The sequence below is a fragment of the Capsicum annuum genome, chromosome 7 (genome assembly GCF_002878395.1).
Source record: "Capsicum annuum cultivar UCD-10X-F1 chromosome 7, UCD10Xv1.1, whole genome shotgun sequence".
Taxonomy (NCBI): Eukaryota; Viridiplantae; Streptophyta; class Magnoliopsida; order Solanales; family Solanaceae; genus Capsicum; species Capsicum annuum.
The window spans coordinates 209,671,339-209,690,919 of record NC_061117.1 but is presented as its reverse complement, the minus strand read 5'-3'; the positions used below and the strand labels follow the sequence as shown (position 1 = coordinate 209,690,919).

The 19,581-nt window shown below is 33.9% G+C and overlaps 2 protein-coding genes across 2 annotated transcripts; one reads left to right on the top strand and one right to left on the bottom strand.

Moving 5' to 3' along the window:
* Positions 1-276: 276 nt before the first annotated feature.
* LOC107878427 (plant cysteine oxidase 4) lies at positions 277-10,293 on the bottom strand. The gene is made up of 6 exons (XM_016725417.2): positions 10,140-10,293; positions 8,602-8,964; positions 2,217-2,362; positions 1,898-2,045; positions 683-889; positions 277-591 (listed from the first exon to the last, which is right to left on the bottom strand). The coding sequence occupies exons 2-6, from the start codon at positions 8,699-8,701 to the stop codon at positions 473-475; spliced, it is 720 nt and encodes a 239-aa protein (XP_016580903.1). The 5' UTR covers positions 8,702-8,964; positions 10,140-10,293; the 3' UTR covers positions 277-472.
* A 7,342-nt stretch (positions 10,294-17,635) lies between these two features.
* LOC124885883 lies at positions 17,636-18,998 on the top strand. The gene is made up of 2 exons (XM_047394134.1): positions 17,636-18,017; positions 18,439-18,998. Exons 1-2 carry the CDS (start codon positions 17,636-17,638, stop codon positions 18,996-18,998), a joined length of 942 nt encoding a protein of 313 aa, XP_047250090.1.
* The last annotated feature ends 583 nt before the right edge of the window (positions 18,999-19,581 follow it).

The following is a 19,581-nucleotide window of genomic DNA, read 5'->3' as shown; positions in this document are numbered from 1 at the left end:
GAAGAGAACGTTACAGAAATGGTAAACACCCTCCACCTCCAATCCTAAGATTGTGGGTTCCAGTCAACAAAGGATCAACAAAGGTGAGAGCTCCTAGAGAGGCGCAAAAAAATAAATTAAAAAGTTCAACAAGCCAAGCTTTGAGGTGCAGAGATAAGGTAAACTATATAGGACCTCATTATCCACCCGCAGAGACATGAGGCAGAATAGAAGGCCTTTTATACCGTTCACTAATTTAAGATTTTTTATCGATCAAAACTTCGAGGGACTTGTTTATACTCTGCCTAACCAACCGTTCACTAATTTAAGGTGAGGTCAGTAAATCAGTGTACAGTATATAATGATATGTACAACTCAAATGCCCCTATTTTCTTACCATATAAATCATTATTCTCAGACCGGCGGTTACCACATTACTGATTCACCTGAATGCGTGTTATAAAAGTTGGACAGAACCAAAAAATGAAACATGTCAAGTTTTAATGACACGGCCCTTGTATTGCCCTCTACGGATCACAAAGTCGTCGGGAAGTTGAAACTCTTCCAACCAAGTCACATCTGAGTATGTCACTCCATCCACCTCGACCTCACCTTTAAAAAAAGGCATGTCAAAATACTTTTAGATTTTCAATACAATAAAATTTCATGACGTATGTGCGAAAAATTCTCACAGTGCAACTACCTGGTAGATCCACTGCTGGAGACCTCCGGAAGTAAGTGCAATGGCGTCCATCCTCAGCACAGTAAGGTGGAGAAAGGATGTCAAAAATAGCACAAGGAGTTATGGCTTTGAAACAATGGATGTTGCCTCCAGAAGTAGGGTACAGAGTTGTTGTCCCACACGGAGCAGTCATGTCACAGTCTTTAACAAGCTTTGTCGGTCTTGCACCTGAACAACATTAAAAGCTAGCAGCTGAAGATAACCAATAACTATGTGTGTGTATTGCATGTATACATGTAGTACATGAATTCAAGAGGTCGAGAAGAAGATGTAGATTCCTTTATAACAAACATTAATCCCAAACAATACTAACCCAGATAAATTATTAGTAGTAAAGAAGAAAAAAGAAAAAATACACTCAGTAAAAGTGACTCCTTCCAATTAACATAAAATAATTGCTAGTATTTATCTCTCTTTTATTTGAAAAACCATGGGGCAGCATGCGCACAACTCGACTAATTCCACGGGATACCTACCACCTTCCACCAGCAACAAGTACCGGATAACTCTATCCACCAAGGCTAGGAAAGATGGGAAAAGATCACCGAGTGTGAGTGTAGTGTTTTTCTGCTCGAATTTGAACCTGAGACCTCATAGTTCTCAACCCACTGCATTGACCACTAAGTTACACCCTTGGGTGCCGCAGTCAACTATATACAAGTACTATATAGTATATCTCTATTCATAATCTTTGGTTACCCAGCTGAAGCATGGGATACAAAATTCTGCACAAGATGTGAATTGAACCATTGACTTTGCAAGTCTACTCAACTCAACAACTTGATTATTAGTACAAGCAAGCACGAATTCTACAGATGATGCAATTAAACCCTCAAACTTAGTAGTAATCTTTATACCTAGCTCCCAGTAAGTTTTATGGTTGAATTCGGAAAGGAGGAGTTCGTAAGGCAAAAAAACAAAGACATATCATGAAACATATACATGAGTCTGAGTTATCATATACAAACTAAAAATTAAATCCATGGATAAAAAGTAAACACCTGACAAACCATGCCAACAGAACCAGAGATGAGAAACGACTTGCCACGCAATTAGAAATAACATAGCAGAAAAGAAGTACATCAAAAACATCTAATCTAAAAACTGTATGTTCTGCAATGACATGATATTACATATCCACCAAGTACATCCCAGACATCAAATTGAAATACATACCTTCCAATGGAACCAAAGGACCTGGAATATTGATCCAATCATAGGCTTTCACATGAACGGTACCATATACCAGCTTACTTAAAACAGTCATCCCAGGGTGATTGTGTAGAGGTATGATAGAGGAAGGCGGCATGCAAAATATCCCCATCTGCAAAAACGCCAAACAAGATAAAAGGTTCAATCATGCATCATTTCTCTACTACTGGACCCTACAAATGATTTTAATCATCTATATTCTCCAAATATCAGCACTCCTCTACAACCGCCCTTCAGAAAAAAACCACAAAGAAAAAGGGTAGAAGCATTATGCAACACTTACAGAGAAGCTGTCACATTCATGTAAGTGCAGGTACTTGATTGGTGGCGGTGACCGTTGTCCACCATTGCGCTCATGCAGAGTACCATTCCAACTCCTTACAAGTTGTGCTTCTTGCTCAAGACCAACATCAGAGGGCTTGATTTTTTCTGCAGCCCAAATGTCAGTAATATAAGTCATTTGTGGAAGCATAGGACAAAATGAGTCTGAAATTTCATGGCAAGGCCAATTATCATATAATTGACAGCTTAACTCATGGTCCAAACAAAGGTGCTGTAAGTGAGAGTTTAGAGACTAAGGAAGAGATCCAAAATCATCTTAAATCTTGAATTTTGCAGTTCTATGCAATTTTTATTTTTTTTTAAATGAGAACACAAAATATGATTATAACTAATTCAATTTTTCACTCTCTGATATGGGTGTCTGAAACATAACTAATTGTCAAAAATCAACATTCTAATGATTAATTTAGAAATTATCCCTCTTTTCTATGACAAAGAAAACATGTGTAAAATAGTGAATATTGATCAAGAGGAAAAGCTAAAAAGAATTGAAAGTATGTTATTTCCCACGTCTCAAATGTGTTTTATCTTTCAATTAGAAAAATCTAAATCTCAAATACCCACCCCGCAACCCCACAAATTCGTCCATGGACTTTCGTTAAAGTATCCGATATGAATTGACCGAATCCCGCACCCACAATCCAGACAATAGTACTATTCTAAAAGTGGGAAGACCTAAAGTAAAAAAACTGGGACTAAAATGCCCATAAAAAGCTGAATGACTTCTTTGACCTTTTTATCAATAAATACGGCTCAATGAAGAATCATAAAAATAATGCAACTCTTCCCCTACCTATCATTGTTAGATTATTTATACTTATAGGTCGGTGAATTAGAAAAAATAACTTAAGTTCATATTGAGTGCAAATGAAAAACGCTACTACAATCTCATTCGGTTGTGGTGTTGATTTGTGTTGACACAAATATATCCAAATGTTTGGTACCAAATTAAAACTGTTTGATAAATCTACTAAGAATAAAAAGTATTGGTAAAGTTTCTTGGGCATATCTTCTCAACATTAGACATATCTGTTGGATTTTCAGTACTTTGAGGCATAGTTTTACACCATGTTCGGAAAGAAAGCTATTAAGAATCCCAAGGCATGTGAACGAATTTTGAGATTTGTCTTTGAAGAGCTTGTGCACAAAATACGAAAAAAGTCGGAGAAATCTATAGGCAACTATTGTTTACTATCTTACTCTTTTGTTCTTTCTCCATATCATCTGTTATTAGGATTTTCCTTTTCTATTCTGCCCATCAAATCACTTACCAAGGCTTTTAGTTTTGATTTGGTTAATATTGAGATGGTGATCCTAGTTGTTGTGATATTCTCTATCCAATCGAGAAAATTAACTAGTTGGCATGATCACATGTGGTTGATTGTGTCTCTTCTATTTTTTTCGGTAAGTAACAAGTTGATTGTGTCTCTAGTAGCTGTTTGATGAAACATTTACCTTGGATGATAAAAATGTTACAGATAGCATGAAAGTTTAGTAAGGTCTTTTTATAAGAGAAAAAATATTCCTGAAAGCTTGTAATTTCTTCATAACCACAAACTTCTTGATTCCTATAATTTAAAAAGGAAGCGCTATCTCTCCTACTTTCGATTCAACATTTAGCCTCATGGTGAATATCTTTTGCCATCATTATATGTAGTAACTGGAATTATAGAGCTTCATATGTTTTGATTAGGTATTAAATTTCGATTCAACATTTCGCCTCATGGTGAATATCTTTTGCCATCATTATATGTAGTAATTGGAACTAAAGAACTTCATATGTTTTGATTAGGTATTAAATTTGGTGCAGGGAATAGCCTTGGCTCATTTATTAATGCAAGCTATACCAATTTTGGCCCTTTCTTCCAATTAGTAAAAATCTCTTCGCTATACCAATTTTGGCCCTTTCTTCCAACTAGTATAAAACTTTTCTTGGAGATCGACAAATTAGTGCTGCATGTATTTTTAAATTCATTGTCTTGACATAAAATTCCATCATTGCTTATTACTTTGTTAAGTTAGCTAGCAAAGATCAATACTTGCCATTTTACATAAATTTGCACCTTTTTTTTTAAACTTTATTTAATAATTCAAATACTCCCTTCGTTTCAATTTATTTGTCTGGTTTTTGACTCAACATGAAGGTTAAGAAAGTAAAGAAGACTTTTGAAGTTTGTGGTTTTAAACTAAAGATATGTAAAATGTACCAATATGTTCTTTAATCATATGCTCTTAAACTAAGTTGCTCGGACTCTCCAAAAATGTTGTCACACCCGTGTCGGATCCTTCAAAAATACACTATTCTTGGAGGATCCAACACGCACCCGTCGATATTTTTCAAGAGTCCGAGCAACACAGCTCTTAAACATACCATGTGAAAAGTTAGCATTAAAGAGTTACCAAAAAAGAAAAGAGATATTTTTTCGAACAAACTAAAAAGGAAAGCAAGACATACAGATTGAAACGGAGGAAGTACAATTTTTAATATCTATGTGAGTTTAAATTTTTCTTTTAATTTATTGATAAGAGGCTTGAGTGTGTTACATATACCCTCTCTCTAAGTTACTCGGACCTTCACTTTCGACACGGGTGTGGTTTTTGACCAAAATCGACTGGGAAAGTCCTGACAGATTTAAGAAATTCTGCAATCAAAACAAAAGGCTAAGGTGAAATTAAAGAAAATGGAATACCTTGTATATAGAAATTTCTATGTTATTGCTTTTCCTTTTATCTTCTTTCAGGATTTTATTCTTGAACAATCTTTTCTCCTTAAGTTTTCAACATGTTTTCAACATAATATCTCATAATTTATGTTTTATAACTCTATTTTTTAGATATTTAAATTATTTTTCGCACTCGTATCCATCCCTAAATCCATATCCCCGAATCTTTAAATTGAGACTGTGAAGGATCCGGCCTCTAGATCCATACTTGTATCGGAAACCCGCACCCGAGTCCGAGCAACTTAGCTCTCTCTGTCCCTATTTTATTTGTCTAACTTTCCTTTTAGTCCATCTCAGGAAAAATGACACATTCCTACATTTAGTAACAGTTTGTCTTTAAAATGTCTATTTTACCCTTAGGGTGTGTTTGGTACGATGGAAAATATTTTTCATGAAAAATATTTTCTTGAAAAAAGTTTTCCTAGAAAATAAGTTGGTTTTCTACTTATTTTTTCATGTTTGGTTGGTAAGTGGAAAATATTTTTCGAAAAATAGTTTATGGTGTTTGATTGGTGAGTAGAAAATATTTTTCAGAAATATATTTTCTAGTGTTTGGTTGGTGAGTGAAAAAGTATTTTTTAGAAAATACTACTAACTATTAACTAGTATATCACTGCCTAAACTAATTTAAGCATAGCAAATAATATCAATATAGAGTATTAAGATATTACAAGTCACTAAATTTTAAGCAATTACTAATTAGCAGGCATAGGAGACACTTTTCAACATTTTATCAGGACAATCTCAAGATACTACAATCAATAGAAATACAATTGAACGACAAGCTTATTCAACCTTGTGAAATAAGCTACAACGATGACAAAATGGAATATGCAATTAGCAAAAGTAATATAGGTAAGTCTTCCTCTATGCACATGAAAATAACAATACATTCAACGGACATTGTAAACAAGAAAAAATTCGGACTTCAATATTTTTTATTTCAAGCAGTGAAAAATTGGAGCAAAGCACAGTGAGAAATGTTTCTAAGTAATGTGAATTTTTTTGGTAATGTGAATTTGAGTGTTGTTGGGGTAGGGGTGGGGACATAAAAGTCACATTTGTCATTTTCTGAAAAATGACTTCCCTTGGCCCATGAGGGAAGTCATTTTCCCTCAAATAGAGGAAAATGAGTCATTTTGGAAAATATTTTCCCAATGTTTTAGTACACAACCAAACGACGGAAAATAAGAAAACATTTTCCAGAAAACATTTTCCATCAGACCAAACACACCCTTAATTAAATGATTTATAGCCACACAAATGTCTATGACTTATTTTAGACAACAAGTTTCAAAAGTCTTTCTCAAACTCCGTGTCAAGTCAAACTATCTCACATAAATTGAGATAGATGGAGTAATTAATAGTCATTCCGTTAGACCAAATTGTGAGAAATAAAAGAGAGATGACATATTGGAGACTTGTTGATAGTAGAACACAAAGCACAACTTTTTGTAGGAGAGAGATATTCCAATCCTACAATTAACTAATGAGGGATTAACTTCATACTAATATTTATACTACCTACCTGTCCTTCCCCGGCTCTTGCTATTTTGATCATCTCATATTGCTTAATAGTTAGCATGTATTTCATTTGTTAATCCTCTCATGTTTTCTAAGTAGCTACATTGGTGGATTTCCTAATAGTGTTGATTATCTCATTGTGTAGTTGAAATTTTCATATGCATATGATCATCTCATATTGCATTGTGGTTGCATTTTTGATATGTTAATTATCTCATGTTTTGCTAAATACGGATTTTTGCATTTTTGATATGTTAATTATCTCATGTTTTGCGAAATACGGATTTTTGCTTTGTTGACAAATTTTTAGCACCAATTCTTATAGTTTTAGCACATACAAGAAATAACACAGGTTTTTAACCTACACATATACATATACCAATTGTGCCACCTTTGATACCCTAATAGTGAAGTACACCAATCCCCTTCCTTACTACTTCCAAGTCCCTCTGATCTTAGTTAGATACATCCAAGACTCTTACACCTCATAAGTTTCATGAAAATACAAGCTCCATCTTCCCACTCCCAATTTACTCCCATGAGTGTGAAAAACTGGAGTAAGGCCTACATAATTTGGATGTGTAAAAGATTCTCCTGCATTCAAATTACTGAAACAATATACTTGAAGATCCTCAAGAGACCTATTCCAACACATTTATAGCCGGCTGAGGACCTAGAAATTGTACGGTGAGGTTCAGAGTTGCATATACAAACTTGAAAATCAAAATTATCAAAAACGAAAAGCGGAGCGTTAAATATTAGTATGATGTTAAAGAGGTGATACAAGCTCAATGGGCTCCACTCCTATGGGATTAATGCTTCAAGGATCACATCTATGAATCCAAGACTTGGTCGTTTTAGGGGAGCAAATACGTGCGTGGATGATAGCTTGGAGCGCGGGAGAAGCCATACTTGATGCTGTCACCCAAGGACGCGTTGAGCAACACCGCATTTGGATGATAGCTTGGGTTTCGAGAGAGTATGAGCGCCCATGTGCATTGTTTTGGCTCTTGGGTCACTTTTGGGCCCAAGTTACATTTACGGTCACTTTTGGGCCCAAATTGTAATAAAGGCCTTTTAGCCTATAAATAGCTAGGACCCTTTTCATTTTTAGATAGTTGATGAATGATGATTTAACTTGACACTTGAGAGTATTTTTATGGGAACTTGTTGAGAGTTTCATTAATTCGTGAGAAACGCGGGTGCTCGGGAATCCATTCCCCTTTGTGTCCTCGTAATAGGTTGGTGTTGTTGATAATTGATAGGAAGGTCTTAAGTTTAATATACCATTTGGTTGTTCCCCCATTATCGATATATGTCAATCTATCTATCTTTTACTTTATCGTTCCATTTCCTTGTTTTTACGTGTTTTTGTGTCGTTTTTGTCTTTCGTAATTTGGTTTGTATCAAGAGGTATGAATTAATATATCATGTCCATCCTGAATGGTGAACTAGATGATAGCACATAACAGCCTGAAATCTAAAAACCCGATTGACAATGAAAAAGAGTAACATGATCACACAAAAAGATTAACAAAAGTTTTTTAGGAAAGGGCAGTGGAGTGGTGGTCGGTGAATTTTTGTCTGATGTATCAGAGAAGCACATTAAAGTTATCACAATACGGACGGACAACACCGACCCTAAGCACAATTACGTTCTCACATCTCTTAAACAAATGGTTGTCGACTTAGATATGTTATATATACGCCCATTAAAACTCTCAAGTACTACAAAATTCTCATGCCTACTTTTACAATCTAATATTTCTAATGACTTGTTATCATATAACTATGGCATCCATCAAGCCTAAGTTAGATTCAAGAGAAGCTATAGCTTCCAATCCCGAAGTGGACAAAAAGATAGCCACTCAAATAGGTTAGGAGATTCTCATTGAACATAAGAAGATACATAAAATTTTACCACACGTTCTTCCCGAAAACTATTTTTTATTACATCTAGAAGTAACTTGGGTAGATAAAATAGAAGATAAATTAAGTAACCATTTTAACCATGAGGTGATTGGAAATCTAGAAATAAATATGACGACATTTATGTAATTAATCAATAGAAACACATACCCAATAGGGAACGAACTTTCTCGAGAGCATCTTCTGAAACCGGTCCATTCGGTGAAAGTGATGCTTTACAAGCGTTATAAAGCTTTTGTACAGCTGGCATGTTCAGCAAACCGATAACAGCTACACCCACCGCCTATACAACAAAACTTATCTTACTTTGACTAACAGCTTCAAATAAACCAAAAATCCAGCCTGAAGGGTCCTCTTTTTCTGGAAGACCCTTCAAGAACAGCCTTTCAAGCGGTGAACTCTTCAAGAAGACAGTTTGGCACAAGCTGGACTTTACGATGCAAACCAAACCGATGATCACATATCCATGTGATGCTTAACTGATCCAGTTTTACTTTCTATTATCAATGCCACCTAGCAAACAGAAGAAATCACCATTAAATTCTGACATTTCTGATCCACATAAAAGTTCAGGAATAGTAATCAGAATTAGGGGGAAGAACTGTCCAAAATCACATTTTCATTTCCAAATTCCATCTCCACAGCCCTAACTCTGAGAGGAATATTTACAACATCCAAAACTAATTCATTTCCAAATAAAAGCAAGTTCAATTAAAAATGAACTTAGATGGGAGCTACTGTACTCTTCACAAGCAACAAATCTAGATGTTCAATTTATCAAAAAATCGAAAACTCTTTATAAATTTAAACCAAAACAGAAGCAAGCTTAAATGAAGAGAGCACAAGTAATTATATTCCAAACCGAAATCGATGTGTTTCAGCAGATGCACAATTCAATTGGAAAAAAAGCGATACAAATATATGTTCAAGAATAAAAATGAAAATAGTATTACATGGAGTTATAACAAAACTGCAAAATGCACTAAATTGGACACGAAAACACGTAAAACAAAACAAATCAAGCTACTGTACTGTTTTTTTTTAATTCTGAGAAAGAAGCTACTGTACTCTCTTCACCAGCAACAAATCTAGATATGCAAATTATCAAAAAAAAAATTAAAACTCAAACTTATAAATTAAACCAAAAAACCGAAACAAGCTTGAAATGAAGAGAATCAAAGTATATATTCCAAAGCGAAATCGATGTGTTTCAGTAGATGCATGATTCAATCTGAAAAAAGTTATAACTACTATACAATCAACAATCAAAATGAAAAATAGAACTAAATAGAGTTATAATGAAACTGAACTTAGAAGAGAGCTACTGTACTTCCACCAGCAACAAATCCAGATATACAAATAATCAAAAAAAAAAAGGTTAAAAATTCAAAATCATAGATTAAACAAAAACAGAAGCAAAGCTTGAAAAAAGCTTTAAAATCGATGTGTTTGAGTAGATGCGTAATTCAATCGGGAAAAAATTATACTAAATGTACGATCAACAGATAACAATCGAAATGAAAAATAGTAAGTAGTAAATAGAGTTATAATGAAACTGAAAAATGCACAAAATTGAAAATGAATAACACATAAACAGAATTATATAACAACACGTACAGAAAACTGTACGTTGCAGTACGGATTGTGAGCGAAGAAAAATACAGAGAAAGAGAGAGAATTATATATACCTTGAGAAGGTTGCAGAGAGAATGAAAGAGAGGGAAGACAGAGAAATACAGAGAGAGAGCTGTTAATAGTATGAAGAAGATGGATTGCGTTTGCGTAAAAATTGTTTTTCGCGTCTTTTGGGGAATTCGGGTTCTTTGTCATGGGTCGGAGTTATGGATATGGTAAACCGACCCGTATTTGAGAGGTTGAAACTATTGTCCTTGGTTGTGGTTGAAATTACAGGAATGCCATTGTTCTTCCCTGCCATTTTATACTGGGAAAAGGACATGGGATGATCATTTTAAAAAATAATGACCCATAATTGAAAAGGTGGGCATGTTATAGCCAGTCAGCTAAAGTAATTCTTTTTTTAGTCATTTGGCCCAATTTGGCACATGCAGTCTTTATACTCAATTGATACACTTTTATATTATATTGATACACTTTTAAAAAAAGAAATTATATGCAAATACATGCAGTCCCTATACCCAATTGATACTCTTTTATACCATATTAATACATTTTTATACTATATTGGTACACTTGCAGTGTCCATATACTCAATTGATACTCCCTTATACTTGATTGATACACTTTTAGAATGCATGTAGAAACTATATAGAGTCGTATAAAATATGTATCTAAATAATAATTGTAGTAAAAAATTATTTAGAATGTATATAAAAATGCTATAATGATTATATAGAATATGTATATGTATAGAAACTGTATCGTTATTATATATAAATATGTATCTTTAACAATTGTATTATATTAAAAGTATATGGCATTGTATTTTATTGTATAAATAAGTAAAACTAAAAAAAACAAATAATATGTTTATTTTAATAATGTTGGTGAATGCAAAATAATATGAAAAAGCAATTACTCAATTATTTAAAAAGAATAAAAAAGAGTAGAATCTTTAAAAAGGAGCCAAAAAAGTCTAGGTTGAATTTTAAGATAATTGTCAGCATATTTAAGATATCTGGAGGAAACTTCACAAGATGAATGGCAGGGGTATGAGTCGCCTCTTATCTTTCTTTATGTCATAATCTTCACTTTAATCCCATGATATCCTATGAAATCTTTTGATCACGTGATCAAGGCCACTAAGATCTTTGTAGTATAGATATATTCCTATATTGATGTATGTTGCTCAAGGTACTGTTTTACTATTTTTTTTATCGGGAAAAGAGGTTGACTGAGTTAAAGTTATGCGGGTGGCTATTTATTGGGTATTTAATTATGGGTGCTATTTTTGTGGTATTATTTTAGTTCTAGGTGTTATTTTGGTCCTTTCCCCTTTTATACATTGGGAAAAAATAACACTCTGGACTTGGCTCCTCTCCATTACAAGATCTCTCAATTTCCTCAAGTATACCTTTATAATTTTGACATGTGTCCCCTTAATGATCTAATGGATCAAATTTATTTAATTAATTGATACAATTTAACTATGGCAAACAAGTTTCCTTTTCCAAATATTTTCTTACATAATTATTTTTTCCAAAATTTTTACATTAAGCAAATTAGTTAATGTCAAGTTTATACTTCCCGTGGCTTGTTTATTGTGATCTTAATGATCTAATGGATCAAACTTATTTAATGAGAAAATACATCAAATCCCCCTGAACTTGTAGTCAAAACTTACTTTAGACCCTAAGCTAATCGGGCAATTATATGCCCTCTTAATAACTTTCAAGTGAATTAAATACCCCCTAAAAATATATTACCACTCTCACAAAGGGAGGTACACTACACACGCTCCCACGTCACTGCCACATCACTACCACGTAAATAATTATTTAAAAAATGGTGTCATATATATATATATATATATATATAAAATAAAAATAATAAAAATAAAAAAAAATCACTTTCTTCTTCACACCACCCACCCCCAACCCCCACCTTCATTGCCACCCATACCACCACCGCAATATTCACCATTAACACAAGATTTCACTTTCACATTAGCACCATTAATCACTTTCATCTTCCACCAGTAATACACCATGCTTTTCGACGTCTACTAACACTTTCATTCAATTTCAATTTCATTTCAATTTTTCATATATACAAAGATAAATGAGACTCCCTTCAATTTCAATTTCATTCCAATTTTTTATATTTATAAAAGTTATATATATTGTGATGGGTGCGTCTATTATGAAGAGAAAAGAAATGGAGTCTTGATCGTGATGGATGTGTCTATTATGAAGAGAAAAAAAATGAATTCCTCTGTATTCAATGGAAAATTGACCCACCTGTTCCTTGATTGTGTATGTGCGCGCTTCTGGTGAGGTGGTGTTTTCCGGTGATGTGTGTGCCTCCTCCGTTCACTCTCGATCTCACTCTGTGTGTGTGCACAGTGATCTGTGGAATGAAAAAAGAAAAAAATGGAGTATCCGATCTTCTAACGTCACATTAAAGAATTTTATCAAACTTTTAGAAAATCTCAAGCATATTTGGCAATTGGATGAGAAGAAGCCAAGATCTTCCAACTTTAACCTTGTTTCTTGTGATGACAATTTACAAATAATGCACCAACAATGTGTTGGGGGATAGGGTGGGGTGAGGGGAACGAGGGGGGAGGGGTTGAAGAAGTTGAAGAAGTGAAGAAGATGAAGAAGTTGTTATATATATATATATATATATATATATATGTGTGTGTGTGTGTGTGTGTGTGTGTGTGTGTGTGTGTGTGTGTGTGTGTGTGTAAAATTTAAAAGGTGGGTCCCGTAATTTTTTTCATGTTTTGGCTTTTCACTCTCAGTTTTTTTAAAAATTTGTCACATCAGCAATTTAGATGGAAAAAATTTCACTTGAAAGTTGTTAAAGGGGGTATATAATTGCCATACAAATTTAGGGTCTAAAGTAAGTTTTGGCTACAAGTTTAGGGGTGATTCGATGTATTTTCTCTTATTTAATTAATAAAATAATTAAATTATGGTAAAGAAGTTTCTCTCCTCATGGTAAACAATTCATTTACCCTGAAATCCTTTTTCCTATCCCAAATCTTTTACGAAAATTAATCAAAAAAAAAAAATCTTTTAAGAAAAATCATCATCTCCCAATATTAAATTTTTAGCAATTGTAATAGAATCATTTTTTTTTTCAAACTTGTTTTCCATTTCATCCTCAAATTCTTTAGATTGTATTAAACGTTATGTATTTTTTATTCTTCACATGTTGGTAAAAAAATATCTTTCAAATTTTATCCATCTCTTTTGTGTCATATTTTCACGTTCGTCATCTAGCTGACTTAGTTTTGTATTAAAAGTGAAAAGAAAATATTTTAATTTATAGATTTTGAACTCTCAACAAAAAGCTGAAGTGGAGAAAAAAAAATTTTAAAAACAAAAAAAATTCCACATAGAAAATCTAAATTAATTAGGGTAAATTCTAAAAACGAAATCGAAAATTTTACCTCTATCACAATAAACAAGCTACGGGAAGTATAAACTTGACATTAACGAATTTGCTTAATGTAAAAATTTTGGAAAAAATAATTATTTGAGGAAATATTTGGAAAAGAAAACTTGTTTACCATAGTTAAATTATATTAATTAATTAAATAAATTTGATCCATTAGATCATTAAGGGAACACATGTCAAAATTATAAAGGTGTACTTGAGAAAATTGAGAGTTCTTGTAATGGAGAGGAGCCGATAACACTCTGCGTAAAGGCGCTCGGCTTAAGGAAGTGAAGAAATCAACAATATCAACAACATACCCAGTATAATTTTACAAAATGAAGATTGGGGAGGGTTAAATCAGTTCATACCACTACTTTATAAGAAGTAGAGAAGTTGTTCTGATAGACCTCAGCTCAGAACCAAAAACAATATAAAAAGACATAATAAAAATAAGATGGAATAACAAAACTAATAGAGAATAACAGAACAAAGACACCCATAGAATAGTATTATAAACTATCTACTTGAAATCATAAACATCACCATGACACTGTTAGAATTTGTCTTGAATTTCCTACGTTACTTGGATTATACCATAATTATGTTTTACTTCAAAAAGGATTTCTTAATGGAAAAGGTTTCCTAGTAGGAAAGTTCTCTTTCCTATTAGATTTCTATTGGGTTTATTCTTTCTTACAAGAAGAGTTGTGTAACTCTATAAATAGGACATTTTTCTGCTCGAGTCATAACATAATAACATCAATAATGTAGTCGTTTAAGAGTTTTGTTTAGGGAGAGATTTTCTTTCCCATTAATTTTTATGTTTTCTAATATTATGGTTTATATTTAGGCCAATTGACCAAATCATAAAATCAAAAATAATATTATGATTTTTAGTTTAGTTTTGTGTCATCTGAATTATCACCATCTTATTTGTAAACTTTATGCTTCCACATGACGCCCTCTCAATTTCGAACCCAATAGACACCACGAACAAGAAACTACGAGACACCCATAAAGTACTACAACTGCTATCACGGCCACAAACAAAGCATCCCTTTCTACTAATCAGGACGCACTCTCACCTACTAACCCTCTACTCTAATTTGTGTCCTCTACACCTTCCTACCTAGGGTCATGTTCTCAGTAAGCTATAGCTAGTCCATGTTATGTCTAATCAACTCCCTTCAATAATGCTTCAGCCTACCACTACCCCTTTTAAAATCATCCATAATCAACCTATCATATCTCCGCACTGGGCATTCGTGTCCCGCCTTATCACAGGACAAACCATCTCGATCTTATTTATCGCATCTTGTCTTCCACTGAAGCCACTCCTATCTTCTCTCGAATAATCTCATTTCTAACCATATCTCTCCTAGTAAGACCACACATCTAATGTAGCATCCTCATCTTCGCCACCCTCGACTTTTGGATATTGGAGTTCTTGACTCGCCAACACTCTGCCCCATACAATATTACCGGTGGGCCTGCCACTTTGTAAAACTTGCCTTTAAGTTTCGGAGGCACATTTCCATCACAAAAAAACTCTAGAGGCGGGCCTCCATTTCATCCAGCCTGCACCGTTGAAGTGTGTGACATCCTCGTCAATATTTATATTTCCCTATATCATTAAACTAAGATACTTGAAATTATCTTTCCTCAAAATGACATGGAATTCCAGCTTCACTGCCACGTCATCCTTATGCGTCATCTCATTAAACTTGCACTATAAGTACTTCGTCTAAATCTTGCTCAACCTAAGCCCTCTAGACTCCAAGATTTATCTCCCAACCTCTAATTTATCATTGGCACCTCCTTGGATCTCGTCAATCAGAAATACATCATGAGAAAATAACATACACAAATGCCCCTCGAATATGCCACGTCAAAACATCCATTAATAAGACAAATAAAAATGAGCTAAAATTCAATCTTGGGGCAACCCTGTATGCAGAAAAGTGCTCTAAATCTCCTCCCTCATCCTCACACGAGTCTTCACTCCATCGTACATGTTCTTAATCAACCTAATGTACGTCATTGAAACACCTCTAGCCTTCAATCACCTCCAAAGAACCTCCATGTGGACTTTGTTCTATGTCTTCTATAGATTGATAAATATCATATGTAAGTCCCTCTTATTCTCCTTGTACTACTCCACTAGTCTTCTAACAAGATGAATGACCTTTGTAGTTAACCGATTTGATATTAATTTGAATTGGAGTTCAGAAATAATCGTAATCCCCTCAACCTCAACTCTACTACCCTCTCCAAACCTTCATAGTGTAGCTCAACAACCTGATACCCCTATAATTGTTGCAATGTTGAATATCACTCTTGTCCTTGTATAGTGAAATCATCTTACTCTATCTCCAAACTTCAGGAATCTTCATCGTTCAGAAAATAACATTAAACAACTCAGTCAACCACTTCATACCTGTCCCACAAACGCTCTTTTAAAAATCCATCAAAATCTAATCTTTCCCAGTTGTCCTATCCCTACGCATCTTATGAATAACACCCTTGACCTCATCTACCTTAACACGTCTACAATAAATATAGTCACAGCACCTCTCAGAGTACTCCAACTACCCTAACACAATGTCTTTATCTCCCTTGTCATTTAAGAGCCTATGAAAATAAAACAGCCACCTTCTCCTAATATGGACGTCCTCCACCAATACTTTATCATCCTCCCCCTTAAATAGATAACGACAAAATAATGCTGAAATTATGACAAGCATCATAGAAAAAGAATAATAACTACATTAAAATAGTGTACTAATCAAAGTATAAGAGACATGGAAAAAGAACAATAACTACAATAAAAAGTTACGATAATCAAAATACAAGAAATAGTAGATAGTAGCAGAAATTAAAGAACAAAAATTATTTGAGAAAAAAAATGTCCAATTATACCTCTCTAATATTTATGGTTTGTCACCATTCCACATATTTTTTACTGTAAAAAAATTGATTAATAGGAGTAACTTGTTTCTCAAACTTGTAAAATTAGTTTATTTTTAAAAGTATTTTTTGGACAATGCTTTTAATGATATAACACCATTTTTCAAATTTACATTCCTGACAAGTTCAATGAAGTGGTTCTCAATCACTCTATCATAAACACATATAAGCAAAATATAAATCAATCTAAATTTAAGTACAAATAAATCTTGAAGATTTCACTTTGTATGAACATAGGAAACGAGAAACAATTATACGCTTATTTTGGCAAAAAAATAAAGAGAAAATACATCAAATCCCTTCCCCTCTCAACTTGTCAGTATAACTTACTTGAGACCCTAAACTACACGGGGCAATTATATACCCCATTTAATAACTTTGAACTAAATTAAATTCAACCCTCTAGAGCTTATCCGAAGTCAAGGTTGGGTAGTGTTGGAAATGCACGTTTTGATTCGTCCACGTTATTTAATGATTTAATTTATTTAAACGCAATCCAACCCTTACTAAAATCCGACCCAACCCTAACAAATACCTCTAATTTCCTTACTCAATGTCATTTCTCTATTTCACCCCTAATTTCATTACTCGACTTTAGCAACCAAAATTGCGAATTTAGGTTCTCTCCCAACTCTATTTCATCCAAAATTAGATGATCTACAATTTGATTAGGGGTGAAACAAGTTAGTTTTAGGGCTTTTCATCGCGTATAAATTATTTAAGTTGTTGTATTTGAATTTTAGAATTTTTTTAACTAGTAAAAATTGATTTTATTCTAAAGAACGTATTTTTTTAATCTTTTCAGATTAACTATGAATTTTGCGTTCATTACATTGAGGTTTCATCATGGAGGAAAGTTACAACAAAAGCCTCATATAAAGTACCATGGAGGTATTATTACAGACTACTTTAATGTCGATATTGACAAATTTTCCTACTTTGAGTTTCTTGGGTATGTTGAAGTAATTGGTTATAATGTTTTTTCGTGTATTGTCTATATCAGCCTCCTAAACGTAATTACCTAATAAAAGTGACTTGTAATAGGGATATTTTGGGTATTATACCTCAACTTAAAAATGGAGATATAGTTCAGCTTTATGTGTCATATTTAGTAGATGAACCCGATATGGTCCCTGTCGTTCATGCCATTGAATATGTTTCCCATGTGGGTGGGGAATATTCTACTTCTTTTGACAAAGAGTCCAGTCAAGACTATGAGATTAGTGAAAAATTAGGGTTTGGAGATGACTTTGTAGAGGTTGCAACACCTCAAGAGCCTTTTATGAGTGAAAATTTAAATAGTGGTGTTGTTACTGCTAGTGTTGGGGAGTTGAGTAGTGTTGGTGTTGCTGGTTCTAATGGTGAGGAGTTAGGCGATGTAGAGAAAAACTTGGATAGTGGTGTTGTTGCAACTGTTGAGCAGAACTTCAGTAGTGCACAATTTGCTAGTATTGTGGAAAATAGTGATTGTAGTGGTGTTGCAGCTACTAGTGAGCAGAACTTGAATAGTATGGTGGTGGGGTTGCTGCTACTGGTGAGCAGATCTTGGGTAGTGATTGTGGTGCTGCTCCTCATGGTGAGCAAAACTTGGGTGGGACAAGCTTTATTACTGCATCAGATATCCCAATAATTCCATCTGATGGGAAAAATGAATTTAATAATATTGCAATTCAGAATATTAAGACTTTTTTTTATTAAGGTGAAGATGAATATGGTAGTGATATTCATGATGAGGTTAGAGTTTTGAGAAAAGAAAAAAGAGCTGCCAAAAAGAAGAGAGTTGAATAAAAAAAAGGGAGCCCAGAACTGAAGGGGTTAACTTAGGTAACAAAGGAGTTGACTTAGGATATGATGAGTCCTTATCCAACAAAAAAGCTACTTTAGAGGAAAAAGTAGCTGAAGATGAGTCATATTTTGATTTTGATGTAGATGTTAGCTTTGAAATAGAGAGTGATGATGGCAATGATGGGGATGATGAAGTAGAACAACCCGCAAGAAGGGAAGGAAAAATAAGAAGAGCAAAAAGAAATCATAAGAGAATTGTCTTTGATCCTACTTGTAAAAAAATTATTTGGGAGCTTGGTCTTTGTTTTGAAAATGTTCAGCAATTTAGAAAAGTCATTACTATGTATGTTGTACAAGAACACGTAGAATTAGATAAGTATGTGAATGAACCAAAAAGGGTGAGAGTAAAATGTATTGATGGTTGTCCATGGTTTTTGTTTGGAAACCATGATTCTAGAAATGGAGATTTTCAGGTGAAGAAGTATAATCCAGTCCACATATGTAATGCCACAACCAAAAACAAACTTGTAAATTCAAAGTACTTGGCAGAGAGATACAAAGACAAGATTATATCTGAGCCTAGTATTAGAGCTTTTCAGTTTCAAAACTTGGTGAAAAAAGAGTTGGAGGTGTATATTGAAAGAACAGTGGCAAAAAAAGCTAGAACTATTGTGTTGCAGCAGATCATGGGTGTAACGCCCTGAATTTGGTATCCGAAATGCTACACGGTGCTCATGACCCCAAAAGACCACAAGCTAACCCATGACTGATATCTGTACCTGAACACTGCATAAAATACTGTATAAATACGGAAATAGTAGGCTGGAACATGCCATAAGGTTCAAAACTGATAAACATATGATAAAACCATAACTGAATAATGTGATACGACAATACCAAAACTAAAACAATGTCTGAAAATATCTAGTCTGAAAACACTATAGTCTGAAAGCCTCTAAACTATCTGAATAAGGAGTTGATGGAACATGTCCCCAACTAACTCCAAATACTGAAATAAACTAAGTAATAAAGAAATAAGGTAATGATTATGTCCTCAAAGGATGAGGACTCACTGCTAACTCTGACTGTTGAAACTAGAATGCTACTGATGCTCTGGAGCTGGTGCTTCTGAATCTATTGTATAAAATACCATAGCATAAATGCGTCAGTACGATTGAATATACTGGTATGCAAGTGAGGTAAGTTGAGTGCAAAGGCTTCAAATGCATGACTAATGCTAGCTGACTATATAATATGAACGTGAGAATACATGCATGAATAAGTGAC

What these genes read in the sequence shown, in the direction of transcription:
- LOC107878427 (XM_016725417.2), bottom strand. Translation starts at nt 8,701, where the DNA reads ATGCCAGCTGTACAAAAGCTTTATAACGCTTGTAAAGCATCACTTTCA. An exon ending in ATGAATGTGACAGCTTCTCT is followed by an intron (nt 2,046 to 2,216) that starts GTAAGTGTTGCA and finishes GCGTTTTTGCAG; the next exon opens with ATGGGGATATTTTGCATGCC. An exon ending in TCCAGCAGTGGATCTACCAG is followed by an intron (nt 592 to 682) that starts GTAGTTGCACTG and finishes CTTTTTTTAAAG; the next exon opens with GTGAGGTCGAGGTGGATGGA.
- LOC124885883 (XM_047394134.1), top strand. Translation starts at nt 17,636, where the DNA reads ATGGTCCCTGTCGTTCATGCCATTGAATATGTTTCCCATGTGGGTGGG. An exon ending in TAGTGAGCAGAACTTGAATA is followed by an intron (nt 18,018 to 18,438) that starts GTATGGTGGTGG and finishes ATTTTGATGTAG; the next exon opens with ATGTTAGCTTTGAAATAGAG.